This window comes from Euprymna scolopes, chromosome 10 (genome assembly GCF_053919585.1).
Source record: "Euprymna scolopes isolate OS-2025 chromosome 10, ASM5391958v1, whole genome shotgun sequence".
NCBI lineage: Eukaryota > Metazoa > Mollusca > Cephalopoda > Sepiida > Sepiolidae > Euprymna > Euprymna scolopes.
In genome coordinates, this window is record NC_136491.1 from 112844455 (window position 1) to 112859593 (window position 15139).

Consider the following 15139-nt stretch of genomic DNA (forward strand, 5'->3'; position numbering starts at 1 on the left):
CTAATCTATTTATTTTTTTTTAATTTAAAGAAATCTTGATTTTTTTTTTTTAATTTTCTTTTTAATCTATTTTTTATTTTGATTTCAAATTTCATAATTCGTTTTTATTTTTTATTTTTTTGATTTTTCTTTCTAAACTTTCTAATTGTTTTTTACATTTTTTTTAATTTAAATTTTTTTATATTCAAAATCTTTAATTTTTAGTTTTCTAATTTTTATTTATTTTTTACTTGTTTTATTGCATGTTTTTAAATTTAATTTCAATTTCTAAAGGGAGATAACTTCATTCACTTGAGTCTTCAAAAGGAATTGTTTTTCGGCTTCTCTCTTTTCTCAAACCATTCCTAGTATACCATTTGCATTCATCTAAGGACTATCCCACACAAACAAACATGAGAATTTTTAAGTAATTCTCATATTTCTTCAAAAAGTTAAAAAAAAAATAAGGAATTTTTTTTCTAATTTTTATACTTCTTTTAAACTTAAAAAATATGGTATTTTATCAATTGGTGTTTTTATTTTGGATGTTATTCTCACAATGGTTTAGCTGAAGAAACCATCTTCAGTTTGACTTCGCAAACAGAATTTCAAAGACAAAAAAAAAAAAGGTTTAAGGCTCCCAAAATTCATACCAGAATTATCCACAAGGATCTGTGGAAAAATTAAGTTGTGACACTCTTCTGGAGGTTGAAGGTTAAATATTCAAGATAAGAACAGTAGTGCAAATAATGAATTATTAATCCTCATCTCAAAAATTCAGAAATATAAAATCCTTGGCATAACGGATAAAGTGCCAAGTAACAAGGATCTGTGGCAGAAGAGATAAAATACTTGGAAAAATTAAGTTGTGACACTCTTCTGGAGGTTGAAGGTTACATCCTCAGTTCAGGCAATAGAATACAATTGCGAATTATTTAGGACTTTTTACTCAGCCGTTGCTGATCGAGCAATTAAAGGGATTCCATTCAAAATTCCGATTCCAGAGTTTGACAAGGTACACCTGGAAAAGGTCAGAAGTTACATCACATTGTGAAAATAATATTCAAGATAAGAACAGTAGTGCAAATAATATGAATTATTAATCCTCATCTCAAAAATTCCAAAATATAAAATCCTTGGCATAATGGATAGAGTGCCAAGTAATAATCGGTTCTAAGCGACAGTCTTTTGGAGATTAAAGGTTACATCCTGCACTACAGCCGATATTAAGAATATAATTAAGAATTACATAAGAGTTCTATTCTGTCAACCATGAGAACTGTCTACCCATGTGAATTAAAGGGTTTCATTCAAAATTCTGTATAGATTCTTGAGTTTAATAAGATGCACCTGTGGAAGGTCATAAAGGTTACATCGGCAAGTAAGAACAGTAATCTGAATAATTCAAATAATTTTTAAAAAATTTTTCAAATGTTGCAAACAGATAGCTAACTCTCTCTTACCTCACAAACTAACATCAGAATTTTCAAATTATACTGGCATTATTTATTTGAAAAGCTGAAAATAAATATTAAGGACTTATAAAATTTTATATTTTTTTTTTAATTTAAATATTTTTATTGTAAAAGTAATAATAGTATCTGTGTATATATATATATATATATATATATATATATATATATATATATATATATATATATATATATATATATAAAGAAAATGAAGGTATAAAAACTATATAGTAATGTATATATATTTATTTATTTATTTATTTATTATGCATCAATTAGGGGTATTTGGTAAGTGGGAACTCTTTATACCATGACTTCTACATAAGCTTCCAAACAATTTGTTGAGCTTTGTATTATCCCGAGAAGTGTCCTCTTAAAGAATTTATTTTATTCTCTTTTAACTCTCATATATATATATATATATATATATATATATATATAATGCAATTCTCAATCTATGTAAAAAGCCAAGTACGTCCAAGGATGGAGTACTGCTGCCACATCTGGGCAGGAGTTGCTAAAAAAGCCTATCCTGCCTTGACAGAGTACAAAATAGACTTTGTGGCTTAGTGGGGGATGCCCTTTTCTTTTCCCTGCAACCTCTCTCTCACAGAAGAGATGTTGCGAGCCTGTCTTTGTTTTATCGTTATTTCCATGGCAAGTGCTCGTCTGAGCTCCAATCTCTGGTTCCCATCGCCAATCTTTCACGATAAACACCTGTCTGTCAATTTCCCCCACTCTTTACTCTGTACCTAAATCAAAACGTAGATTCCATGAACAAAGCTTCTTTCTTAGAAGTGCACGCGTGTTAAACTCTCTTCCATTTGCCTGTTTCCCACCTGACTACAACTTGGATGTCTTCAAGTCCAACATAAACAAATTCCTGATAAACTGCCCCCATAAGTAAGACATTTTATCAACTCTCCAATACTAACGATTGCTATGATACTATCTCATTGATTACTGTACACGCAATAACCCTTATCCCCGAGTGGCTTCCGGGCCTTGATAAGTGGTGACCACCATGTAAAAATATATATATATATAAATAAAAGTATAAAAAGGAAGACCTAATTTCATTTCGTTTATGGGCTTTTTCAAGAGTGAAGAAAATAGCTAAACATGGTACATAAGAGGATCGGTTATTTTGGGAAACTGTTTTTATTTAAAACAATGTAAATAAGGAAGCTATATCAATGCACATGCAGACACTGATGATAGGTGACATATGCACACATATATTGAACACATGCCTCATATCCTGTCATGGCAAACGCAGTAACCACCTTACTTAGCACACTTATCTCCACTTTGTAATATCAGCAATCTTCCTCTTTCTCATTAATTACTGTAGTTCTCCTATTTTCCTCTCTCCACTGTTTCAATGTATTACCCTCTTCCTCTCACTCCCTCCCCATTATTTTTATTTTATATATACTAGCATGGGTACCCAGCGTTGCCTGGGTTGACATGAAGTTCTGTTTGAAACACACCTGTATACTAATCATTTTCATCATGGGTAACGTGGTTACCCCCACAACAAAATTAAAAGAACAGATGAAAACATGTAAATGTAATCGCCCAAAAATGAAGTATGTGATACCCTCTCCACCAGATATTTCAGCAGAAGGGCTACAAAGAGAAGAAACTATTCTCCGGATATTGATCACTGGAAAGACCCCCCCCCCTTCAAAGAAAAGATAATTAAAAATAAATCGTTACAACGTTTGTTTCAATAAAAATAGCAGTGAATGCTCGTGCGATCGAAAAAAGAAAAAAAGATCTACCAAAAATTAATTCCAAAAACAATTAAATTACATTTTTCGTCATTTTATATTTCTAATGTAATCCTCCCCCCTCCCCCCCCCCAAAAAAAAATTGAATTTGTCATATTTTGGGGTTCGTTGTATTTATGAAATTGTTAGGTGAAAGTACAGAATGGTTTCATAAAAAATCATTAAATTTATCATTATTTTATGTTTCAAATGTAATTCCCACCCCCCACCACTACAAAAAACCTGAAAGTTTTTGTATTTGTCATGTTTTGTCCACCACCCCCCTCGATCGCCAAACTTGAAAAAATGCTAGAGATGACTGGTTGAACACTTTGTGGCCAAAAAGTGGGTGCTCATTTTACGTTAAATTTATATAGAAAAGTTATCCCCCACGCTAAAATGTTAATTTTTTTTTTTGATTGTCAAAATTTCTTTCATATTATTTATAAGACTGCTTAAACGTATTAGGCTACAAAAAACCGGGTCTTAATTTTTTTGGTCAATGTCAAGTTTCTTTCCAACTCCCCAAAAAAGCTTTAAAATGACAACTTTTATTGGTTTTCGGTGGTGCTGAAAACAAATATTACGTTTAAATTTGGGACAGATAAGTAGTTTTTATGATATGAAGAAATTACTTTTTCAAAAAGTGGGAGATCACTTTCCTATATAAATTTAACGTAAAATGAGAACCCACTTTCTGGTCACCTAGTAATTTCTTTATATCATAAAACAAATTTAACTGTGATATTCGTTTTAAGCACTCCCGAAAATTGGCGCAGTTTCTTTTTTACTAAGAGATGCATTCATTTTTTCATCTCATAATTTAGGACGCTAATTATGCTGTTAGTAAGTTTACAAAAGCATACTTTTGTTTTTCATTCTTTTTTCGTTATACAACTTGTGTAGTTGTTAACAGGTGCCTCTGCAGTTTAACATTTCACAAAAATTCTGTTTACATTAGGAGGCCGTTAAGTAAACTACAGAAGTACCTGGTAAAAACTATACAAATTCTATAATTGAATACTCACCTCAAAAAAAAAATATGAAAAAAATATATTTTTGTAAACCGCTTGTGTAAGCTTACTGACAGCATTATTTACATCCTAAATTATGAAAACATAAACGAATCTCTTAGTAAAAAAACAGCGCCGGTTTTTGGTGGTGCTGAAAACGAATATCCCAGTTAAATTTGTTTTATGATATGAAGAAATTATTAGGTGGTTAGAAAGTAGGTGCCCATTTAACGTTAGATTTATATAGGAAAGTGATCCCCCACCTTTTTAAAAAGTAATTTTTTATATCATGAAAACTACTAATCTGCCCCAAATTTAAATGTGATATTTCAGCACCATCGAAAACCATTAAAAGTCGTCATTTTCAAGTTTTTGGAGGAGTTGGAAAGAAACTTGACATTGACCATTTTTTTTTTTTTTTTTTTTTTTTTTTTTGAGGGGTTAAACGATGCTGGGTTGTAAAAATTGACCATTTTTAATTTAAGATATTAAATAAATTATAAAGAAAATCTGTTTTACAGGCAATTAAACACACTTGCTATGGTATAATTATAATAAATCCTGGGCAACATCGATTAAATTTTATAAACAACAAACAAAAAGACCAGAGGATGATGGATTTTGTTCACATTTGCCCTCATAAGGATGCAAGTAAATGAGAACATTAGTTTTAATTATTTTTCTCTAACAAATAAAAAAGGTTACTTAAAAATTAAGAATAAGCGAAAAAAAATTTCCTCCGAAATAAAAATAATAATTCAGCTTAGAATATTTCGAAATGAAAACAAATATTTAATAACGTGCTCCGATTCAATTAAACTATCAGTTATTTCCCCTTTTGGTTTGAAAATAAAACGATTTCAGAAAAGATCAGTTAAATTAAATATAACTTGAAATTAAATTAGTACAGTTGAAACAAAGCTATTATGTCGAATAAGTAATGTCACCGAGGTAATTATTTAAATAGATTTAATTTAATGTGATATGTTAATGATCGTAACTCAATAATGTGAATGTGGTTTGAAGAATGCTATATATTGAAATAACGTATACAATATCATGTCTCTGTTGACAGAAGTATCCTAATATGGGCATTAATATTTCTTGACCAGGAAAGGTGTACACACATATGGCCTTTATATTTCTTGGGTCATTGGGAGTTGTACACACACACACACACATGAACGCTACTACTTTATATATATAGATTATATTTTTTATATTTTATAACTAAAATTCATTACATGTTTAGTTTCAACTCATGCATTAACCAGCAAATGCATAGAAATGCTAACATCTAGCATTCCTATCTGATTATTTTGCTAACAGTTGACCTCTGATGGGAGGAATAAGCATTACCTAACACATCAGTTTTGAAGTATTCTGTCGAATAATAAAAACTCATTGTAAACTTCTATTTTGCAGCTTTGTTCTTACTATTATTTATCATAAGCTTTACTATCATCGGTGGATCTATTGAGCTTTTTCATTTGGTTGGAATTACTATATAAATAACAATATTTACACTTGGTTTTGAGCTTGCTTTTTTCTTGATTAATAAACTTCTTCTCAAAGCTTTCTGCCTGTGTGTGTGTGTATATATATATATATATATATATATATATATATACTTCAGAATAAATTTATCTAACAATTAGTGTCATAATATAGGCTAAGAGACTATTAGTCTCCTAGAGTTATGCCCCTTGGCCCGTGACGTATGAATCTCGTCCGCCATTGTTTCTCAGTGCAACGTTTACTACTAGACAATAAAGAACGCATTTTACACCACCTTCGAGTCTGTTTATCAATGCTTCCAAAATATGTATTATCACGACATGGTGTCTGAAGTGGGATCCTCTAAAGAATCAAAGGAATAGTAACAATATTACACCAAAAATAAAAAAAAAAATTTAAAAAAACGAACATTTTCGGGATCTAAAAAAAAAAAATTAATACAAAACACACGTGGTGTCGGTATTTTTCTCGCAATCGACGATGAATACATATTCGCAACTACCACCTCCAACAATCGATTGGAACACTTCAAATTTGGCCAAATCAATGGACCGATTTATCAGGCAAGTTCATTTATATTTTGACGGCCCAATGAAAGACGTAGATTCAGACACAAAGTTAAATTACTTGCTAATATGGTCTGGTATCGAGGGCCAGGAAATAAGTGACACTTTTCCCTTTCGACAGGGAGAAGAAAGGACATTGGATAAATATATCCAATTTTTTAAGGAATATGCGAATCCGCGATCGAACTTTCGTGTAGCTAGACACAACCTACTAAAATGTAAACAAAATGCGGATGAATCGGCACACGCATTTCTAAGTCGGCTGCGTCAGACAGCCAAACAGTGTGAATACGGTCGGACGGTGGAAGAGACCATTGTGTTGGACCTATTCATATTCGGTATTTATTTACAGTCTGCACAAAAGTCCCTAATAAGAGAAGGAAGCGATCTCACGATCGAGAAAGCACTCGGAATCGTCGAGACAAAAGAAGCCACGTGTAAACAAATGGAAGCATTACGTACAACAGCAGTAGAAGACAGCTCTACACTCGCAGTTAGAGCCAGACAGCCCAGTGGACCTACCACATGTGGTAATTGTGGCACAAAACACCATCAATATAAATGCCCAGCTAAAGGCAAATACTGCCTAAAATGCAATAAAAAGGGACACTTTGCTAAAGTTTGCCACTCTAAAATGGGAGACGAGGGGCACACACGCAGACAGTCATTCCAGCCACAGAGGAAATATAATATAATAAGAATAAAATCCACATGGCAGCAGCACATATGGGTAGCAATGACGACAGTTCCACAGAGGAGCTGTACTTTCACACAGTAAAGGAATTACCGTTAGCGACCACAGAAGCTTTCACAAAACTGAAGATAGGCAACAGCAAAGCCCAAATAGAGGTTGACGCGAAAATCAACACAGGTGCAATGAGCAACCTGTTACCTAAACAGGTATTCAAGGAACTGAAAGGAGTACCACTGGAAAAATCAGCTATAAGGCTAATTGCGTTTGGAGGCTCAACGATAGACCAAGAAGGGACCTGTCGTTTAGGGGTCAGATCCCGCGACAAGTTCGTTAAAGCGACCTTTCACGTGGTGAAATCAAGAGACCCTATACTAATAGGACTCCAAACATCAAGAGAATTAGGGCTAGTCACCCTTAACTTGGCTATAAAAACGGACACAACTCATGTGACGGACAAAGCATCCCGGCCTACTCCCCCGCACGACATGAAACCGGTCCCCGTGCAGGAACCATGTACGATGGGAAACCTTGGAGAAAGGAGGAAAATCATTGAGGAATTTCCAGACGTATTCGACTCCATTGGTTGTCTGCCAGGTGAACACACCATCCATTTAAACCCCGAAGTACCACCAGTTGTCCACCCACCACGTCGAGTCCCAATATCCCTAAAAGGAAAGTTGAAATTGGAGTTGGACTCCTTAGAGGCCCAGGGAATAATTTCCCCTGTAAAGGACCCGACGCCCTGGGTAAACTCATTCGTCTGTACCACTAAAAGGAACGGATCGGTCAGGCTATGCCTCGACCCCCGAGACTTAAATAAAGCAGTGCACAGACCACACTATGCGACTCCGACATTCGAAGACATCACTGCGGAACTAGACAACGCTAGATGGTTCACAAAAGTCGATATCAAGTCCGGCTACTGGCATTTGAAACTGGACGAAAAGTCGAGACGTCTCACAACATTCATTACCCCACATGGCAGATACATGTACAACAGGTACCCCATGGGAGTCAAATCTGCCCAAGATGAGTTCCAAAGAGCCATGCAGGAAAACTTCGGAGACCTCGAAAATGTCCTATCCATATGCGACGACATAGTAGTGTACGGATTCGAGGAAGACGGCAGTGACCATGACAAGGCACTGAGGCAGCTAATGTTTAGAGCAAGGGAAAGAAACTGCAGGTTTAATTCAGAGAAATTTGTGGTGAAAACCTCCGAAATCCCTTTCTACGGCCACATAATCTCAAGAGACGGTGTCAAGCCAGATCCCCGGAAAATAGAGGCGATCACACAGATGCAACCCCCCGAGGATGCAAAGCAGCTCACCAGCTTCCTAGGCCTGGTGAACTACTTGAACAAATTCTCTCCACGACTCGCGACACTGACAAAACCCCTACGTGAGTTAACATCGAAGAAGAATGACTTCACATGGTCTTCACAGGAGCAACAGGCATTCGAAGAAATCAAAAAAGAGATCGGAAATCATACGACACTTCGATACTTCGATCCTAAAGAACCAATAGTGCTACAGGTAGATGCGTCTTCAATGGGTATAGGCGCGGCTCTGCTACAAAACGACAGACCAGTAGCATTCGCGAGCAAAGCACTTTCCGGACCAGAAACACGCTACTCAAACATAGAGAGGGAGATGTTGGCTATCGTCTTTGGCCTGGAGAAATTTCACAGTTACGTTTGGGGCCACAAAACGACAATTCATACGGATCACAAGCCATTGGAGTCGATAGCATTGAAAAATCTAGCACAAGCACCCCCAAGACTGGCTAGAATGTTATTGAAGGTCGAGAGATATGATTTTACTGTAAAATATACCCCAGAAAAAACAGTTCCAATTGCAGACTGCTTGTCACGAGTAGCACCCAGACCCAGTGGGCACATTGAAGGGATCGATCTCAACGTCCATAGCATGATCTCATACCTCAACTTTGCGCCGACGAGAGTTGAAGATATAAGAGTGGAAACATCCCAGGATCCACTCCTAAAGCAACTTGTAAGCATGGTATTGACCGGCTGGCCTTCCAACCGGGCTGACTGCCCAGGAATTCTCCTGCCATTCTGGAATTTCAGAGATGAGATTGGGGTCCAGGATGGAATTCTACTCAAGAGCCAGAGAATCATTATCCCAGCCTCGTTGCAAAGAGGCATACTGGAAGAGCTGCATGCTTCACACCAAGGAGTAGAGAGAACGAGGTTACGAGCGCGTTCAGCGGTGTACTGGATAGGGTTAAATAAGGACATAGAAGATATAGTCCGAGAGTGCCACACATGCCAGAAATACCAAGCCAGTATCCCGCCCGAATCAATACTCCAGCACGAAACCCCTACGTACCCCTGGCAGTACGTCAGCACAGACTTGTTCACATTGGCAGGGAAAGAATATCTGCTTGTGGCAGATCAGTACAGCCGAAACCCCTTCGTACGACGCCTTCCGTCCGCCTCATCAATATCCGTTATTAGAAGTATTAAGACGATATTTGAGGAACAAGGAGTGCCGGAAATCTTGTACTCGGACAATGGTCCACAATTTACAAGTAAAGATTTCAAGGATTTTGCCAGGACGTACAGCTTCCAACACAGGACATCGTCCCCACATTACCCCAAGTCTAACGGATTCGCCGAAAGAATGGTGGGAACATGCAAGAAAATTTTGACGAAGGCAGGGGAAACTGGTCAAGACAGCTACCTAGCAATGATGGCTTACAGAGCCACGCCACTGTCATCAGACATTAAGTCCCCGGCAGAGTTACTCAACGGACGAAAAATATGGACACCCCTAGTATCCAAGCAACAACTTGGCGATGAGCAGACTAGGACAGCCATACAGAAACAGAAAGATCAGTCTAAGGTCTGCTATGACAGGAAACATAACAGACACCACTCCCACCTACATGCAGGACAGAATGTCTATGTCCAGCAGGAAGAAGCAAAGATATGGGAGCCTGGAAAAATTCAGCGCTCCAGCGTGACACCCAGATCCTACATAGTTGAATCTGAGAACGGTAACACCTATAGAAGGAACAGGCAGTTCCTCAGACCAGCTGGGAGGAGATCAACAACCGCAAATAGATCCGACCAACCTCGCTCCAGCGACTCTCCACCGGATCCCACCCAGAAGGAAGGTCCCCCCCCCTAAACAAATCGAACAGCCGACCACCGAACAACACTCCAGCGGCACGCCTCACACCCGAACTGAGAAACTCACCCCCGAATTAAGAAGATCTCAGAGACGAGTGAATGCTCCTCAGAAACTGAACTTATAGGTTACACTATCCTAAAAAAAAGAGACAATACCATTACCCTAGAACAATGGAGACAAGCTAAATAGTATATTAGAGACTATGTTATCCCTTAATCAGATAAAGGCTAAATATCGCCCTTGGACTATATACATATATATGGAAGGGAAGGGATGTCATAATATAGGCTAAGAGACTATTAGTCGCCTCGAGTTATGCCCCTTGGCCCGTGACGTATGAATCTCGTCCGCCATTGTTTCTCAGTGCAACGTTTACTACTAGACAATAAAGAACGCATTTTACACCACCTTCGAGTCTGTTTATCAATGCTTCCAAAGTATGTATTATCACGACAATTAGCTGGTATGGAAACCTGTGATTTTAAGTTTTATAGGGTATTACTGACAGTAATATTCTATAAGTACTATCCCACCTAAATAAGAATTGTTTGATGTACAAGATAGAACAAATAAATGTTTAATTGTGACTTTCCATGTCTCACTGACTTTAGCAAATAAGGGGTAAACCATTATAAATATTTGCTAATATTTTCTCTTCTGAAGAGATGGTAGACTTCGAAATCCTATAGGATAACAAGTTATAATATTTCAAATGTATTCTTTGTCTTGCATAGAATAATAAAAATCCTTTGATTTTGAAATTCAAACATTTCACGTCATAAATTTTAAAATTCATTGAATGACTAAAATTATATATATATATATATATATATATATATATATGAATAATTATTAATTATAATTATCAAGCCTCTTTAAGAATACTTAAGGATGGTCACTGAGAAATAAAAATTATGTAACTTTCACGATTTCCGTTTCCGCTCGTTTTGAACACTCTGAATTGTCTAATGTCTCCACCCGAATTTGGCATTTATCCTCATAGCTGGGTTTGAATCTCCCAACCAGTAGGAATTGTCACCTCCAACACTCATGATTGTGTAAGCATTAAACACTAGTGTCTGTAAGTATAAAGAATAATTATTACGTAATATATATAATTATTAAATACCTACAGACACTAGTGTTTCATCCTTTCGGAATCATCAGTGCAAGGTGTCACGATATTACTGCCGGTCAGAAGATTCAAACCGGCAATGAAGCCATCTTTGACTCCATACCCATTGATATATCTTTCTACTCTTTTTAGCTATTTTCTTTGCTCTTGAAAACTCTACAAAGCAGTGGGTGAAACGTTGAGTTATTAGGTCTTCCTTTTTCCATATAATATATATATATATATATAATATATATATATATGTTCATACTTTTCTGTATCTGAATATAATTTGAACATTTTGTATAACTAAAAACGTTTTGTATTTTATTTTTCTTATTCTTAAGCCTGTTGCTTTTGGAAGCGGCATCCCTCAAATTAAATGTTTTCTGAACGGGGTCAAAGTGCCTGAAGTTGTACGGTTGAAAACTCTGATAATAAAAGTTTTTGGCATTATTTGTGCTGTGGCTGGTGGACTAGCGGTTGGTAAGGTGAGTGTCATTTTGTGTTCTGCATTGCGAGTGAAACAGTCGCATTTGCGAGTGATTTTTCAAAGTGGCGACTAGAAATAATGAAACTTATTTTTTGGCAATTGTATTTCTTTCACTGACAATCTTCCAAAGCTCATTAATGAGTGAAAAATATGTTTTCAACTTTTTTTTTAATAAAGCGAACAAAGTTAAATTATTCAAACAATAAAAGTTTAATAGGGCAATATACTCTTTTTTTTTAATGACGGCTGTTTAAAAAAACATGAAAAAATTAGAATGTTTATACCTTCAAGTATCAACATAAAATTTGTTGTATATTTAGAATTACACTTACTAAAAAAATACAGAAAAAACTTTATGTACATAATCGTCACAGAACGAAGATGTCATATTTCAAAAATCATGTGGATTTGGCTAGTAACTTTTCTATTTGGCTAGTATACGAAAATATTTTGTCAAAGGTCAACTAAAGATAAATTTGTCCGTAGAGCTCTGTAGCAGAAGCTGATTTCAACACAATATCAAAAATTTGTGTCCCTTTTTATTTAAAATTTAATTTTAATCAAAGCAATAAATATTCCGTCTTCTTACTGTATAAAAATAATTGCCAGCTGATTTTTTTTTTTTTTTATTCGAATAAATTAAAACAGTTTATTTAAAATTGTTCAGTTTCAGTGAATAATTCGAGTATAATTCGATTTCAGAACAATTCATTTTAAAATGGGTAAAGTCGGAATGCTTTACTTTGGCAGCATTAGATTAATCGCCATCTTTGATAAACTCATTTTTGTTATGCACTCAAAAAAGACATACAAACATAACAGACATACAAATATTAAGTGGTTTAGCAGATTGTTATACATTTTCTGTAAAAATAATTGCCATTTTCAACTAAATCTTCTTGAAATGATTGTCTCTTTATTTATTTAAAATTGTAGCAAGTTAATTCTTTTTCAAACATTATCATTAATGTAAAGATAATTGTTAGCTGAACAGTCTTCCAGTCAAACAAATGTCACTTTTTGAAATTTATCTATTTTAAAATTGTAAAATTTATTTTTAAAATTGTATCATTATAGTCGACAGGATGATATACTTTGATTTCGAAACAATCCGTTTTAAAACGGGTAAATTATTATTACATTAACCACAAGTCTCACTCCTCTCTTGAACAGAGTACAAAAAAGAAACTAACTTAATAAAGTCTCACACTGTTTATTAAGATCCAGTCTTTGTCTCAGTGTCACAACGTTGTATCTTTCTGATTGTTTTACTTGTACTTCTATGAAATGTACTCTGATGAACTTAACGAAAATATCATTGACTTGCCTATCAGTAAAATTCTACTCTGGGTAAAGTCGGAATTGTTTAAACAATATTAGATTAATCATCATTTTTGTTGATTGGACGATCTCATTCTTTTTTTTTTATGTGTTTGAAAAGGATAACATATGAACATAAAGTAATTTAGTGTATTACTATATAGACTTTTACTCATGAATCATTTGAATAAATTTATTCAAAATTTGGTTAAAGCTGGTTACATTTTCTAGTATACGACAAATTTTTAGAAAACTTTTGCATTTAGCATAACAACACTGGTTATACTATTGATGTACAATAAATTAAGGCGTGGCAAGTGTACACGGTACAACTGCTTTTGCTGATTTTCTATTCATGTGATATTTAGGCATGACAAATTAACGCATGACAAAGACATAACAAATTGCTCCTGCTGTTTTTTTAGGGGGGGGGGTCACTAAAAAATCTTTGTAAAAAAATAAACAATTTTCTTTTTCTTTTCTTTTTTGCAGACTTAGTTTAGCAAGAATATCTAAAATAAAAAATAGTCAAACATAAAAAGAAAAATTTTTTAAGTTAAAAGAAAAATATTTGTTTACTCTTTTAAAATCATGAATGTTTTCGTAGTGTTTTATTTTTAATAGTAAATGTTTACAAAAAAAAATGACAATGAAAAGTAAATATATCAAATTATTTAATTCCCCAGTCTGTCAGTCAAAATAAATTGATTTTTTTTTTTTTTTTTTTTTTTTTACAAAGACTTTAGAAAAAAAAAATGTCAATTTGTATAAATTAAAATTGTTTACTTCTTGTTCTTGATATAAGAATCTCAGGTGGCTTGAATGACTTGCCTAAAATATCACACAAATAGAGAATCAGCAGGAGCAGTTGTGGTGCATTACCGTACATTCATCATGTCTTAATTTGTCATACATAATTAGTAAAATCCCAAAACACCATTGGATATAAGACAAGATATACAGAATAAATAACAAGATAGAAAATTTTCAATAATTTTCAATTACCGACCTAATGTGTGGAACCAGAATTGTGATGTTATATTCCTTGAATTTTCAAGGTAAATCTCATCTTCAGAAAAAAAAAATTGTGAATATGTACAACAACTCTAAGTTATAGGATCCCTGTTGCATTAAATTTGTAAAGAATCATAAATTATTGTGGAAATGAGTTGGCATTTATGTCTGATATGTCTCATATCCAATGATGTTTTTCTACAAAACTGTATTGTCACAGCTTTCAAACACAATTTTTTTTTATCCACTACACACAATGCTATGCACAGACTACAACATCCTTCTGTAAATTATTTTATTTATTTTTAGGAAGGTCCGATGATTCATTCTGGTGCTGTAGTGGCAGCAGGAATCTCCCAAGGTCGATCATCTTCACTTAAATTCGATTTAAATGTAAGTAGTTTTTTTTCTTTTTCATGTTTTCATTCCAATTCACTTTCACTTGTAAGCTTATAAGTAACCACTTATTTTGCAGTTTGTCAATGTCTTCATCATGAACCCATCTTAGAATGGGTATCTCAGCTATCTTGTATATAAAAATGTATTTACTGTTTTATATAGATTTTTTCTATTTACTTACCTCCCCCATGAAAGCAAAGCTAGGCATAAGGTCGGTTTTTAATGCGAAGAGAATCCAGCTCCCTCAAAAAAAAAAAGAGGCTCTCCGGATTGAAATAAAAATAAAATAGAAATATAGGACTTCTCCCTGACTAAGGACAGAAAGAACTAAGTGCAACATTAGAACAGATACCACACTTTGTTCTTGCCAAAAAGTCAAGATAGAAATGTGTTTTTTGAGATTGTGTGCATGCATGCAGCTATCTTTTGTAAGACAAATTTGTTTGAATAAAACTATTTAGATTTGTTGAGCATGTTAGTCTTTTCTTGCAATTATTAATCTATATTATATTTCTCTTCGTCTGTCTGTCTGTCCATCCGTTCCATTTTTTTCTCAGAAACTACTGGGCACATCTGTCTGAAATTTTGTACTAAACTTTGTAATGATAAGGTGCAAATGACTAA

The 15139-nt window shown here is 34.5% G+C and overlaps 1 protein-coding gene across 1 annotated transcript in view; it reads left to right on the forward strand.

Annotated features, from left to right (window-relative positions):
- Positions 1–15139, forward strand: part of LOC145286220 (H(+)/Cl(-) exchange transporter 7-like) — a 142048-nt gene that overhangs the window by 48791 nt on the left and 78118 nt on the right. The window contains exons 8-9 of the mRNA XM_080135028.1: positions 11637–11780; positions 14426–14509. Of these exons, the coding sequence (XP_079991154.1) occupies positions 11637–11780; positions 14426–14509 (228 nt within the window). The remainder of the gene's footprint in view (positions 1–11636; positions 11781–14425; positions 14510–15139) is intronic.